This window comes from Drepanopeziza brunnea (assembly GCF_022702325.1).
Source record: "Drepanopeziza brunnea f. sp. 'multigermtubi' strain 214-2 chromosome Unknown ctg6, whole genome shotgun sequence".
Taxonomy (NCBI): Eukaryota; Fungi; Ascomycota; class Leotiomycetes; order Helotiales; family Drepanopezizaceae; genus Drepanopeziza; species Drepanopeziza brunnea.
The window spans coordinates 2,459,907-2,473,418 of record NW_027094069.1 but is presented as its reverse complement, the minus strand read 5'-3'; the positions used below and the strand labels follow the sequence as shown (position 1 = coordinate 2,473,418).

General features: G+C 49.9%; 5 protein-coding genes across 5 annotated transcripts; 3 read left to right on the top strand and 2 right to left on the bottom strand.

Annotated features, from left to right (window-relative positions):
* Positions 1 to 811: 811 nt before the first annotated feature.
* On the bottom strand, positions 812 to 2,804 carry L3040_004525 (uncharacterized protein; the record flags this gene model as incomplete). The annotated part of the gene is made up of 3 exons (XM_007291582.1): positions 812 to 1,525; positions 1,579 to 2,428; positions 2,491 to 2,804. 3 exons carry the CDS (start codon positions 2,802 to 2,804, stop codon positions 812 to 814), a joined length of 1,878 nt encoding a protein of 625 aa, XP_007291644.1.
* Positions 2,805 to 3,844: 1,040 nt separating this feature from the next.
* L3040_004524 (uncharacterized protein) lies at positions 3,845 to 5,526 on the top strand (the record flags this gene model as incomplete). The annotated part of the gene is made up of 5 exons (XM_066155374.1): positions 3,845 to 3,960; positions 4,025 to 4,141; positions 4,228 to 4,351; positions 4,408 to 4,875; positions 4,939 to 5,526. The coding sequence occupies 5 exons, from the start codon at positions 3,845 to 3,847 to the stop codon at positions 5,524 to 5,526; spliced, it is 1,413 nt and encodes a 470-aa protein (XP_066012019.1).
* A 1,250-nt stretch (positions 5,527 to 6,776) lies between these two features.
* On the bottom strand, positions 6,777 to 8,015 carry L3040_004522 (uncharacterized protein; the record flags this gene model as incomplete). The annotated part of the gene is made up of 1 exon (XM_007291580.1): positions 6,777 to 8,015. The coding sequence occupies one exon, from the start codon at positions 8,013 to 8,015 to the stop codon at positions 6,777 to 6,779; it is 1,239 nt and encodes a 412-aa protein (XP_007291642.1).
* L3040_004523 (uncharacterized protein) lies at positions 6,810 to 7,109 on the top strand (the record flags this gene model as incomplete). The annotated part of the gene is made up of 1 exon (XM_066155370.1): positions 6,810 to 7,109. One exon carries the CDS (start codon positions 6,810 to 6,812, stop codon positions 7,107 to 7,109), a length of 300 nt encoding a protein of 99 aa, XP_066012018.1.
* Positions 8,016 to 8,330: 315 nt separating the features above from the next.
* L3040_004521 (uncharacterized protein) lies at positions 8,331 to 10,755 on the top strand (the record flags this gene model as incomplete). Its single annotated transcript, XM_007291579.1, has 4 exons — positions 8,331 to 8,627; positions 8,785 to 9,150; positions 9,198 to 10,295; positions 10,345 to 10,755. The coding sequence occupies 4 exons, from the start codon at positions 8,331 to 8,333 to the stop codon at positions 10,753 to 10,755; spliced, it is 2,172 nt and encodes a 723-aa protein (XP_007291641.1).
* Between the last annotated feature and the right edge of the window lie 2,757 nt (positions 10,756 to 13,512).

Below are 13,512 nucleotides of genomic sequence, written 5' to 3'. Positions count from 1 at the left end.
GAGGTGTGCGAGAGAGAGAGAGACGCAGATCCCCAATGATATTATTCTAATGTTTTACCATCTGTCTGTCTGTCTGTCTGTCTGTCTGTCTGTCTGTCTGTCTGTCTGGGTGACCAGAACCGGCATGCGATCGATAGACCTACCTTCACCCCTTTCTTTACCTGACCTACAGGGTTGGCACTAGAGCGCTGGAGCGGTTGGGCTACTACTTACTACAACCCTCATTCTGTAAGCCTTACCCGGCTAGGGAGCTGCCAAAGTCCAAATGCGTCCTAGTCCTAGTAACCGTACATGAAGATTTTAAATTGGAACATACAAACCGCGCTCGTTATATCACACGCCGGGACTTTCTCACAAAAGGTCCCAGGCCTATCAAGTACCTCCCTCCTACACATTCGCTTGCTCCCTAATTTCCGGAAATGGAAAATTGTGTAAAGGATATTATATATATATAAACCGTTCAAGCGTTTAACTACAAGCCCTCACTTCACTGCTCTCCCGAAAACACCCCAAGCTACAATCAAGAATACATGATTTTTTCTTCTTCAATCTGAACAGTGCGTGCAAAGCGATTCAAGGGAGAAAAGAAAACACCAAGGGGCTCCACATGATTTCAATCCTCTCTAGCCATTTTCTAATTCCTTGTATTTTATAAGTTAGCTTCCAAAGGCTTTCCAGGATCATTAGCAAAAAGTCACCATCCTTCGAAACGACACCCAAGAAAGCTGCTTCGTCTGCGGCTACCAAGTTACGCCGGCCACACTCATCATAGACATGCCAAGACAAAGAACGTCGTGTCCTACTATCTTGTCTACGCAGCAGAAACACTGATACCTTCTAGTCTTCCGCTCGCACGCCACCCGGTCAAGATCCTCGCATAGGACAGATATCCCTGGCCCCAGATAGCGGTCCTGGCAGCTGCCGCCTGCTGCGCGGGTGACATCCTATCTCTCGCACCCTCAGAGTTGAAGTAGCTCGGCGTGCAGTTAGCCATGGTAGCCAGCATGTGAGCGTGGGAAGCACACTGGTCACCCCAGTTCTCACACGCCTCATCAGTTGGCTCGATGACTGTCTTCTGGCTCTTGGTCCTCTGCTCAGCCTCCTTGATCGTGTAAGCGATGTGCACGCTCTGCTCCTCAAGCCGCTGGACTTGATTTACACCAACCCCTGCTTGCAAAGCACCCGGATAGAAGAGGTTCGGGAAGTTGTGAGCCATAAGGCCATGGAGCGACATCAGTTTGTCTTGCTTGAAGGCGTCTTCCATGTCCAGCCCGTTTTTACCCGTAACTGCGATTCCGGCCTTGCCCGCTACGCTTTCTGTGAAAGGAGAGCCATAGCCTGTCGACCAGATGATTACATCAATCGGATACTCCTTGCCGTTATGCACGATGCCCTTCGCTGTAAGAGCCTCGACGCCTTGGGGAGCGGTATCCACAAGATGGACATTGGATTGGTTGAAGGCTTCGAGGTATTCGTCGTGGTAAGTTGGTCTTTTGCACCACCCTGGATACCAAGCTTGGAGAGACTGACGAACGTTTCGGTCAGAAGTCCAATGCCAGCAAAGGAGAAGTTACTTACCTTAGCTGTTTCTTGGTCTTTGACGACATCCAGAGCCCTTTGTCTTACCCTATCAGATCGGAAGGCATCCAGCCCTTTCATCATGGCAAGATAGCTCGCCAGATCCTCCGGCTTGACCAACTGGGAACTTCCCCATGCTCCTGACAGGGTAGGCATCTGTGACATCCCGTCACACACAAGGTCCTCGTCCGGCAGGTCACTTAGGCCTTCCGTGAAAGCTTGAAAATTGTTGCTTCGTTCTTTCTGCCAGCCTTTCTTATTTGCGATTTTCATCTTCCATTCCTCAGGATCGGTGTCACGGTTGCCGCGAAAGTCTACTGCTGAAGGAGTACGCTGAAAGACATACAGCTTCCCGGCATACTTTGCAGTTGCAGGAACGGCTTGGATCGCAGTTGCGCCAGTGCCAACGATCGCAACTTTCTTGCTCTTGAGATTGCTGAGCACAGGATTTGCAGGGGATCCGCCCGTAATGTCGTAATTCCAGCAGCCCGTGTGCAGCATCCTACCCTTGAACTCCGTGAGGCCTGGAAGATCGGGCATTTTGACATTCGTTAAAGCGCCTGAACAGATGATCACGTAATCTGCGGTAAACCCAACTAGAGACTCTGGCTGGCCCTTCGGCTTTGCGATCACCTCGCATTTCCAATTCTTTGCTTCGGCATCCCAGGTGAGAGCTTTGCCAGTGGATTGAAACATCGCACGATCGTGGAGGCCGAACTTCCGTGCAAGCATATCGGTGTACTCTCGAATCTCTTCGCCTCCAGCATACTTGCGCTTTGGCATGTACCCCGTCTCTTCTAGCAACGGGAGGTAAACGTACGACTCGATATCACACATCAAGCCTGGATATCTGGAGTTTTTTATTTCTTCTATTTTAGTAACGAGGTCTACATATCAACCAACATCACGTACCGATTGTGCCACCACGTTCCACCGAATCCTCCAGCTCGATCGACAACGAGTAGGTCACTCGGGCTGCTCGCACTTCCTCCGAGAAGTGCCCGTGCTGCCACACAAAGCCCGGCGAATCCAGCACCGAAGATTGCTATCTTAATATGTCCTCCATCTGCAACTGGTTTTTGAACAGGCGTACCCTCCGCAACCCAAGGGTCCTCGGCAAGAATGTATTCGGCTGTCTTGGACTTGTCCAAGTATTGACCGAGTCCCTTCTCGTTGAGGCGACGCTCACGCTCTGCTTCGTATCTTTCCTGAAGATTGATCGTCATTTTTGGATGAGATAAGTTTGGTTGGTCTTTGAGCAGCAACAGATTCCACTTGATGTTTTTGGACCAAGATGAATTTCAACATTCTGGTGATCTGCGGACATGACTCTCTTCCAGCCGGCGCGGAGGCCGATGTGTGGCAACCCATGGCTTGCTAAGCGTGCGGGGAAATCTCAGGAATGATCATCACGAAAGCGCCTCATTGCAGTGCGCGAGACTCAACGGAGATGGTTTTCCTGTATTTCTCAACATCGTGAAGCTGTTGAGACGCGGTTGCGCAACTCTTATTCGGTCGGCCTCTTCAATCGACGACGAGGAAACAACCGAGCGCCAGACCGAGACACGTGACGAGTGGGTCGCAGACCGCCTATACAGTACCGGTACCGGTACTCCGTACGCCCCTGGGCCCTGACTGGACGACTGGACTGAGTCAGCTGTCGGTCTATATTTAGGCTCTGGCATGGATTCTGAATCCTGATTACTTAAAACAGTTGTATTAGGTCATCCGGGAGGGATGTCGGCCCGAAAGTTGCAACAACAATCAATTGCTTCTCATCCGTCGGTTGAGTTGCACCGCATCCATCCGATGGCATCCCGGTTGCACGGGAATAGAGATGTAGCAGTTTCTTCGACTTCAGCATCTACCGGTACTTGTTACTGACCACCATCTTCGACTTCGACTTCGACTTCGACTTCGACTTCTTCTCACTTAGGTACTGATGTGATGTGTTTTGACTTTCGCAGGAAGCACCGGACGGAAAGATCTCGTGTCGATCGCTACGGTACGGTATTGCCATTCCCCTATACCCGCCACGTGATCATGATCATGATCGTCCTCCTCCTCCTCATCATCCCGATCTCATGCCGGCCGAGCGCGCGGTTTGACCTCCAGTTTCGACTTGACTTGACCAGACTTGACTTGACTTGACTTGCCTCATCAGTTCGGACAAGTCCCAAGTCCAAAGTCCCCAAGTCCTAGTCCAAGTCCCCAAGTCCTTGTCCTTGTCCCTCTTCGAGCTCAACACTCTCTCTACCTATCTCTCATGTTCATTCATGATCTTCGGATATCGTGCGCATTTAAACTCTTGACACCCGAGTGGTCGACAACCGACAGCCTATTTCTCTACAGCCCACGGTACCTACCTACAATCCTCTCCAAGTGAGTGGTGCTGGCTGCATCGCCTCCAGATCTTTCAGGGGTAACTTACGTACGCTGCGAAAAGAAAGCTTCCCGGTCGGCATTTTCAGCGGGTCGTTGAAACCTTCTACCAGTCTCATATATATCTCGTACTTAGGTCTGGGCATCCGAGAACTAGATTTAAATCTTCCAACTTGCGCCGGTAATCATCCACGTCAATCCTTTGGTTCTTCAACCCTTTTCCTCTCCATTATTTCCCTGTCTCTCATTAACACACATGGCCATTAGGCGAATAAGCAAGATGTCGAATGGATCCTTGACCCCATTGCGTACGACGCTTGTGCTGGCCTTTATGGTTATATTCTTGCTTTGGAGCTTATTGGCGCTGGAAATGCCCACGTCGTCAATTATTGTATGTGCAGTGTTCCCCCTCGGAAGCACCCGATCGCTGGTATTGACGGTCTACAGATATCAGACGTGGAGGGGATTCAAAAGCCGATGCCACAGAATGATCAGGAGACCACCTCCCCCATCGCCGATGGTAACGATGAAATCGATAACCAAGACAGACCTCTCATTCTCTACGTGTACGCGGACGGGAACGGCAGCACGCCACTAGATAATCTCAAATTCTTCCTCGCGCACGGCATCCACAACGCCGCCGACTTCGTCTTCATCGTCAACGGGAAGACGGAAGCGGATGTGGCCGGTATGATTCTCCGCGAGAATAAGGAGGGGAACATTCGCGTCATAAAGCGGCCGAACGATTGTTATGATCTGGGTGGTCTGGCGTCTGTGTTGCTGAACGATGATTTGTACAAGGGCTACAAGTATTTCATCACCATGAACGCTAGTATTCGAGGTCCATTCTTGCCCTATTGGAGCGACGCCTGCTGGACGGATAGGTTCCTCAGCAAGGTTACCGACAAAGTGAAGGTATGATGCACCCTCTCTCTCCCCCTCCCTCTTTCTTGCCACACTCGCTAACTGCCAGAACAGCTGGTCGGTATCACCGCCAATTGCTGGCCCACCTTCCACATCCAGTCCATGATCTGGGCCACCGACATCATAGGCCTCGAAACGCTCCTCTTCCCACCCCAATCGGCTCTCGACTTCCTCGCCCAGAACCCCGTCAAGCATATCCCTGGCCCCTATAAGGACATGGCCGAGTACGCAGAGGCCGACGAAGAAAAGAAGAAAGAGCTCGATCTCTTCTACGCGCGAGAGGCGAACGAGACGGTGGCGATTAACCACCAGCCTCCGGGCATCAACTCGTGCTTCCACTCCTGGCGAGCGGCCGTCGCCGGGGAGGTCTCGTCAACGGCGCTCATCCGCGCGGCGGGCTACGAAGTGGACGCGCTGATGAACGCCTACCACGGCTTGGAGAGCGAGGAGTACGAGAAGGGGAAGACGTGTTACGACAACCGCGACCTCCTGTTCGACGGGGCGTACTTTGGAATCAACGTGCATCCGTTCGAGACGGTGTTTCTCAAAGCCAACAGGGGGCTGGCGCCGCTGACGCTGGAGAAGCATACCGAGTGGGCTAACAAGAGGAATTACTCGAGTTATGATTACTGCAAATCGTAGGCGACGGTGGAGGAGAGAGAGAGAGGGGAGGGGAAAAGCTACCCAACCTGGCGTGTGCATAAGGGACGTGGGAAGAGAAAGGACATATTTATTTTTGAGGGGGGGGGGGGGGGGGGGCAATTTCTGGGAGCGACGGCGTTTGGAATAGGGTTAAATTTACGGATACATCTTGGGGCTGGGGGCAGTTCATTAGAGAAGGGAAGGAACCTATATTGTTTCTGAATTAGAGTGGAGAGGAGGGGTGTGGAGGGAGCGTTGTGGTGTAGCGTAGTGCGGTGTGTACATGGATTGATAGCTAGCTGGCTGTATAAGGAGACGGGAGAAAGATACCAAACATATTGGTGTAGACGCAACATAGCCAATACATTTCCTTCCGATGTGGCTTATTGTTATGATGTTGTATGATGAGCTAGTAGTACTTGTCCACCCATTTAGTGAGCTAGGTCGAGACTGCCACAGGTCAGTAAGTACAGATGAATAAATGATGCAAGACAAGACAAGACAAGACAAGGCGAGGTAAGTACCGGTAGCCAAGTCGATTTAAGTTGGTTTCATCATCTATCTATAGTATTTATATCGTTCGCTTTTACGGGAAAGAGGAAGAGGAAGAGGAAGAGGAAGAGGCAGAGGAAGAGGAAGAGGGCGGGTGCAGTAAGTTTGGAACCCTGGAACTTTGGAACCTTGGGTGTTTGTAGTTTGCATGCAGGTGGGTGTGTGGGTTTGCACGTATACCGGTACCGGTAGTATAGTATCGGGTTGGGAGAAGGGAGTTCGGATGGATTTCGGTGTGAGGATGGGATGGGATGGGATGGGATGGGATGGGATGGGATGGTTATCACTTAATTGTTTATTGTACAGTACTGTAGTACTGCGCCTACTCCATTCCTTTCTGCTTTCCTTCTTTAATCATTATACTCATACTCACACTCATACTATTATGAGGTACACGTACGTACGAGGATTTCCGGTATAACTAGTTGAGCTGAGTTGGGTTGAGCCTAGTTCTTTTTGATTTTGGGTTTGCTTTATGGAGTAAGTATACACTGTTGTATAGTATGTGAGTGGGTGGGTTGGTGCGCTGACAAGTTCAGAAGAAACGACTGGTTCCCTATTTCATTGTAACAATGAGGGGATCGGTATGATAGCGCGAAGCTCTTCTTTTGATATTTCACTTCGTCCCCCTCCCCCCCCGGCTTTTATGTGGTTGAATAGAGGGTATAAATTGACTCCTATGTGAAAAATCGGTCCCTCTACAAGTTAAACCTCGTTCTCTGCTTCTCCATATGCGCCTTCCACTGCCACTGCACTGCATCTTCACCCTCGCTGCCCGCCCGCCCGACACCCTTATCTACCCTCCTCAGCTTCAACGTGAACCGCGGCCCGAGCTCCTGCAGCCCGGCCCTGATACCCTCGACGCCCGGCACGATCTTGCCATCGGGTCCCACGACGCTCTTTTCCGTCTCGCGCTTCTCGCGGAAGACGTAGCGATGCCGTCGGAGGAATATGTAATCGCGCTGGTTGTGCAGCGTGACGACCTGTCGGCCTTGCAGCTCGGGCTGAGGGGGGAAGAGCGTGAGGAATAGGCGGGCGGTGAGGAGACCGAGCGGGGTGCGGAAGTTGTTCAGGATCAGTTCTGGATAGTGGTTTGTAGGGTTTCCATGGCCGGGGAGCTTCTTCCCGTCGACCCAGTTTGCGATGCTGAAGTGGCAGGTGGGACCAGACGGTAGATGCACGATGGTCAACCCCGTAGGCTTTTTTGAGTCTTCTTTCAAGAGGATGACGGAGGTATAGTTCCTGTTTGCGGCGAATTTCGAGATTTCTCGCAGAGAAAATTTGTGACCGAAGCGGTGGGCGGAGCGCGGGATGTAGTTCGTGTTCGGGAATAGAGTGCACAGGAGGTTGGCTTCGTGGTGGAGAGTCGAGTTTATGGAGGTAGTGAGCAGGATCTTTGGGGCGGGAGGAGGCGTATCGGTGAACAGTGTGGGGAATTTGAGGGAGAGAGAAGTAGGCGTGAGGTCGAGATTTGTGCTTGTCGTTGAGGCTGCGGTCGAAGATGCGCGCGGCCGTTGTTTGACTGGCTCTTCCTTCTCTTCGTCCGAATCTGCGTCTGAGTCTGAGTCGAGCATACTGTCCGCATCATCATCGTCCTCGATAGCTTCCTCCACCGGTTCTTGCAGTGCGGCTTCAGCCTCTTCGATGCGCCGCCTCTTCAGTTGCTCGACGTCTACGCTGACGTTCAATCCGTCCCCATCGACATCGTCCCATACTCGCTTTCTGTCGATTGTCATGGGCACATTCTGCGCAAGTCGGGCTTCCCTCAACTCGGGGTTCTTGTCCTCCTCTCTTTTCCGCTTGAACCGCTCATCGCGGCGCTCGCTGTCGCGGGCTTTTTTCTGCTTGACGTGGAGATCTTGCCGTCTGAATTTATTGCTGGTTTTGAAGGGCAGGCTGGCCTTTGAAGAGGCGGGTTTGACTCGTTTAGACCCCATTGTGTGCGCGATTTAATGCGACGCGGGGGGTTATGAAGTTCGAGATAAAATAGGTCGAGCTCAAAAGTTTTTGGGCCGGATAGTCAGAGAAGGACCGGAAAAGTGGGTACGCGGCCGCGTGTGCCCACCAGGCTCGGAATATTGGAGGAGGGGGGCATTGGGGACGACAAAGACTCATAGCATTTATATTTTCGAGAAAAACCACCTCTTCACCCTTCCAAACCCGCCCAGTCCAATCCAATCCAATCCGCCATCCCAAGATCCATAGTAGCAGTGGTTGACTCAATCAACCATCATTGGATGTGCCTCAAGTGAATGCGCTCCCTCTGCAGCTTCGCACGAACTGCTGCTCAACTCTGGAGACCCACGACACGGATTCCCGTACGACAGCATAGGCAGATACTACGCGACTTCACTGCAACTGCAAATCTCCAGAAATACCAGGCGCCCAAGTTCCAGCAGAAGCAGAAGGATCCAGTCATGGCGACGACTACGCTGAAGGGTCAGCCCTTTGACAGACAAACTATGGACTCCATGCTGCGCCGGCGCATGTTCTATACTCCGTCCTTCGAGATATATGGCGGTGTTGCTGGGCTGTACGATTATGGTCCTGTATGACGCTCATCTCCTTTCTATTCTTTTCTATTCTTTCCTCCTCGTTTCTGCAGAATAACGGGGCGCCGTCCTGGTTAGGAGTATGCTGGAATGAAAGGATTCCCCTCAATGGCGAGATTGATATTTCTTAGACCTTGTTACTAACAATATATAGCCCGGTTGTGCGCTTCTCACAAACATCATGGACATATGGCGCAAGCACTTCGTCCTGGAGGAGGATATGTTGGAGGTGGACTGCACGGCCTTGACCCCCGAGACGGTCCTCAAGACGAGTGGCCATGTTGAAAAGTTCGCCGATTGGATGTGCAAGGACCCGAAGAACGGTGATATTATCCGAGCAGATCACTTCGTTGAAGAGATTCTCGAGTCGCGGCTGAAGGGTGACAAGGAGGCGCGTGGTGTGAAGATTGTGGACAAGGAGGAGGACCCCAAGAAGAAGAAAAAGAAGGTCAAGGGGGCTACGGAGGCTATCAAACTGGACGATGCCGTTGTGAAAGAGTACGAAGAGATCCTGGCAAAGGTACGTCTAGTATGTGGGACACAGGAATCGCCCACTAACCCTCACAGATTGACAATTACAGTGGCGAGGAATTGGGCGAGTTGATCAAAAAATACGAGATGAAGAACCCCGCCACTGGTGTTGAACCATCACCACCTGTGGCCTTCAACCTTATGTTCCAAACTGCCATCGGTCCCAGCGGAAACCTCCAGGGCTACCTCCGACCCGAAACCGCCCAAGGCCAATTTCTCAACTTCGCTAAACTCCTGGACTTCAATCAACAACAAATGCCATTTGCCTCTGCTTCCGTGGGCAAGTCTTACAGAAACGAGATCTCGCCGCGAGCTGGCCTGCTCCGTGTTCGTGAGTTCTTGATGGCTGAAATTGAGCATTACGTTGATCCCGAGGGTGGCAAGAAGCATCACCGTTTCGATGAGGTCAAGGATGTTGAGCTTATCCTTTTAAACAAAGAGACTCAACTCTCCGGCAAGACACACGTTGAGAAGGTTGCGATTGGCAAGGCTGTTGCTGACGGTACCGTTGACAATGAGACATTAGGTTACTTCTTGGCTCGGATCCATTTGTTCTTGGAGAAGATCGGTGTCGATCAGTCCAAGATCAGATTCAGACAGCATATGGCAAATGAGATGGCTCATTATGCTACTGATTGCTGGGATGCTGAGTTGCTAACTAGCTACGGCTGGATTGAGTGTGTTGGTTGCGCCGACAGAAGTGCCTACGATCTGACAGTACACGCCAAGAAGACCGGTGCCCCATTAATGGTTCGTGAGCGTTTGGCTGAGCCTCTCACTATTGAGGAGTGGCAGATCGACTTGGACAAGAAGAAGTTCGGTCCATTCTTCAAGAAAGACGGCAAGACTGTCGAAGCTGCTATAGAGGCTCTCCCACAAGATAAGCGGGAGGCCCTTGCTCAAGATCTCAAGCTCGATGGCAAGATCACCATCGACGTTGAAGGTGTTGGCAATGGAAAGGTCGAGATTAGCAAGGATTTGATTGTCATTGAACGTCGAACCCGAACCGAGAATACAAGAGAATTTACACCGAATGTCATCGAGCCTTCGTTCGGTATTGGTCGTATTATTTACTCTCTGATCGAGCACAACTACTGGACCCGTGGCACCGACGGCGGTGATGAAGCACGTGGTGTAAGTTCACTTTCCCGTTCACTCTGATATTCAGACTAAGGTTACCCAGGTCCTCTCTTTCCCCCCACCCGTAGCCCCCACAAAAGTCCTCCTGGTCCCCCTCTCCAGCCACGAATCTTTCAAGCCTCTCCTGAAATACATGTCCTTGAAGCTGCGCTCCCTCGGCGTCTCCAGCCGCGTCGACGACTCCTCCGCCTCGATCGGCAAGCGCTACTCGCGCAACGACGAGCTCGGGACCCCGCTCGGCATCACCATTGACTTCCAGAGCGTCAAGGACAAGACGTACACGCTGCGAGATCGGGACTCGACCAAGCAGGTCCGAGCTGACGAGGAGACGATCCTGAAGGCAATCAAGGCGCTGGTCGAGGGTGAGAAGAAGTGGGCGGATGTGGAGAAGGAGCTGCCTGCTTTCGAGGGCCAGGATGTCGAGAGCGATCTGCCAGTTCGGGATGAGAAGTAGGGACCTGCCTATCTTGAAACTTCAGCGTGAGAAGTATTGAGATATTCCTGAGTGTGGATGCGCAAGTGCTACCTAGCTCACATGTCGGAGACTTAATTACTCCATCAGGAAGGAGTGTTGAGAGAGTAGTTATTCCTTCTGAAATACAGGGCCGTGGCCTCCTTGTACTCCTCTGCTTGTTGATCTCCCATCAACCACAACTTCAGCGTATCAACAAACCTACTACTGACCGATGAGGTCGATACCGGAAGTTTCGTATCCGAACTTACTTGATATCTCTTTCCAAAGTGACCACCAACTTTTCCCCTTGGAAGAGGCGGATCGGGCAGGTAGTGAAATCGAAAGTATTGTTTGTAATAATACAAGCAAGTATCTTCTGTAACCGCATGTTGCGCCAGTTTTTTTTGTCTCGCTATCTGCACTAAACAAACCCGCCGCCGTGCTTGGTAAAGTATGGTGTGCACACCTAGATAAGGTAGGTATAGTAGTAGCATGGTTTATGTGAAATCGAGCTTCACATACGTAGGGCTTACCTATTGCGCTTTGGCTTTCTCTCTCTGCTACGCGATAGGTACTTCTCTTCTACCGTACCTGTGTGGCGCGGGCGCGAGCGAGGCCATGATCTGCGCGTCGTTATATACTGATAGGTTGCTTTTTTAGCCAGCCGTCGTTGATAAAACCTATCTATTCGGCCACGGGGGGGGGGGGTTTGCTTCTGGATTATCTTATATATAGGTATATATGTCTGTTTTCGTTCTGATTATATAGCGATGCGATACGATGTGGTATTTCGTTCTGATTCGTAGCTATAGTAGGCCGGCTGGTTAGCTTTCTTTCTTTCTTTCTTTCTTTCTTTCTTTCTTTCTTTCTTTCTTTCTTTCTTTCTTTCTTTCTTTCTTTCTTTCTTTCTTTCTTTCTTTCTTTCTTTCTTTCTTTCTTTCTTTCTTTCTTTCTTTCTTTCTTTCTTTCTTTCTTTCTTTCTTTCTTTCTTTCTTTCTTTCTTTCTTTCTTTCTTTCTTTCTTTCTTTCTTTCTTTCTTTCTTTCTTTCTTTCTTTCTTTCTTTCTTTCTTTCTTTCTTTCTTTCTTTCTTTCTTTCTTTCTTTCTTTCTTTCTTTCTTTCTTTCTTTCTTTCTTTCTTTCTTTCTTTCTTTCTTTCTTTCTTTCTTTCTTTCTTTCTTTCTTTCTTTCTTTCTTTCTTTCTTTCTTTCTTTCTTTCTTTCTTTCTTTCTTTCTTTCTTTCTTTCTTTCTTTCTTTCTTTCTTTCTTTCTTTCTTTCTTTCTTTCCTTCTTTCCTTCTTTCTTTACAGGTAAGTACAGTAATAGTGCCGTTTTTTTGTTTGGGGGGGGGGGGGGGGGGGGGGACGGACGTGATCCGATTGATTGGTGATGATACGTCGTGATAGGTGGAGTATCTGCATCTTTTGAATTTCGGACTTTTGGCGAGAACTAATTGGTGAACCTAACCTGGATGGATAGCCTTGCTGCTGTGGAGATCTGGCGGGTATGTATGCGACTGTGACCTTGGGTGGGGAGGGGGAGGGGGGGTCAAGTCAAAAACGTCCTCTTTTTGTTTAATTTTCTTCGATCGCTACCTGGGCCTCACGACTACAAGCGCAAGCACATACTAGTGGGAAAAAACTCTGGTAGCTAGGGAGATGACGAATCTTTGATGCAGATCGACGTGGTGGAAGTGAGGGTGTTGGCAGGTATGTATATTTCACATATATAAGGTATGTATATGTATATAATATATATATATATATATATATATATATCCTGTAACGTAACTGGAAAGTGCTTACGGAATGGATGGATTGACAGATCGCTTGTTGGGTTCTGTGCAAGGTGCGACTATAATATTGTAAGTACTTGTCTTGGTGTACCGGTTGCCGTCTGAGAATAATAATCTGATGGTTGATTGTTTTGTTTTCCTTCTTATGCATGTATGTATGTATGTATGCCGTCCAGGTTAGAGCGGCATAGATATAATAAATATATATGTGAAACTCAGCATTGGTCCAGTATTGTCGCAACTTGATAATCCTATAGTGATCGATCGGTCAGCTAGTTGTGATCACTATTTTCGGGAATCATCGGTCTAGCCTTGTTCAGAGTGTTGGATCTCGAAAGAAGTTGAACCTGGCGCGCTACTGATTTACTTGAATGACTTGGTTTGGTTGTTGGCCAGCCCGAAAAACCATCTACACAGAGGTCTGGATCTTCTGTTTAAATATATGCATGGTGTGGTGATATGATACGGAAAAGGGGAAATGTTATATTCGGATGTGGGAAGGGCTCTTGGTCATCGGGGTATGTATTGATGGTCAAGCTCTGTGGCTTATCAGGTCTTCGATCTTGTTGGATTTATAATATGAAGACGGGCAGGAGGGGAGGGGCTTTCCGTCAGCATTGTATCACCTCGGCTTACTGCTGGTTGGCCCTATATGTCACAGTGGGCCAGATCGGAGCTCCGAAGATAGCCAGATGGTGCCAGGTAGTGCATAAGGCAGAGCGCGAAAAGACGACAGGTCTGAGGTGAAGAGACCATGGAGCCGAAGGCGAAAGTCGATCGAGGTTTGTTTACCTCGTCTCCTCCTGCATCTGGCTCAGCATAACCCATCTCATCTTTACTGTCGAAAACGCGATATTGAGACGCGAGATAGACCACGGACGGGGAGATAGCTGCTGAAATGTCACCGTCTCGCCCTAGCCCGACAATACTGTGTCTGATATGTCGTTCCGTCTCTCTAGATGAG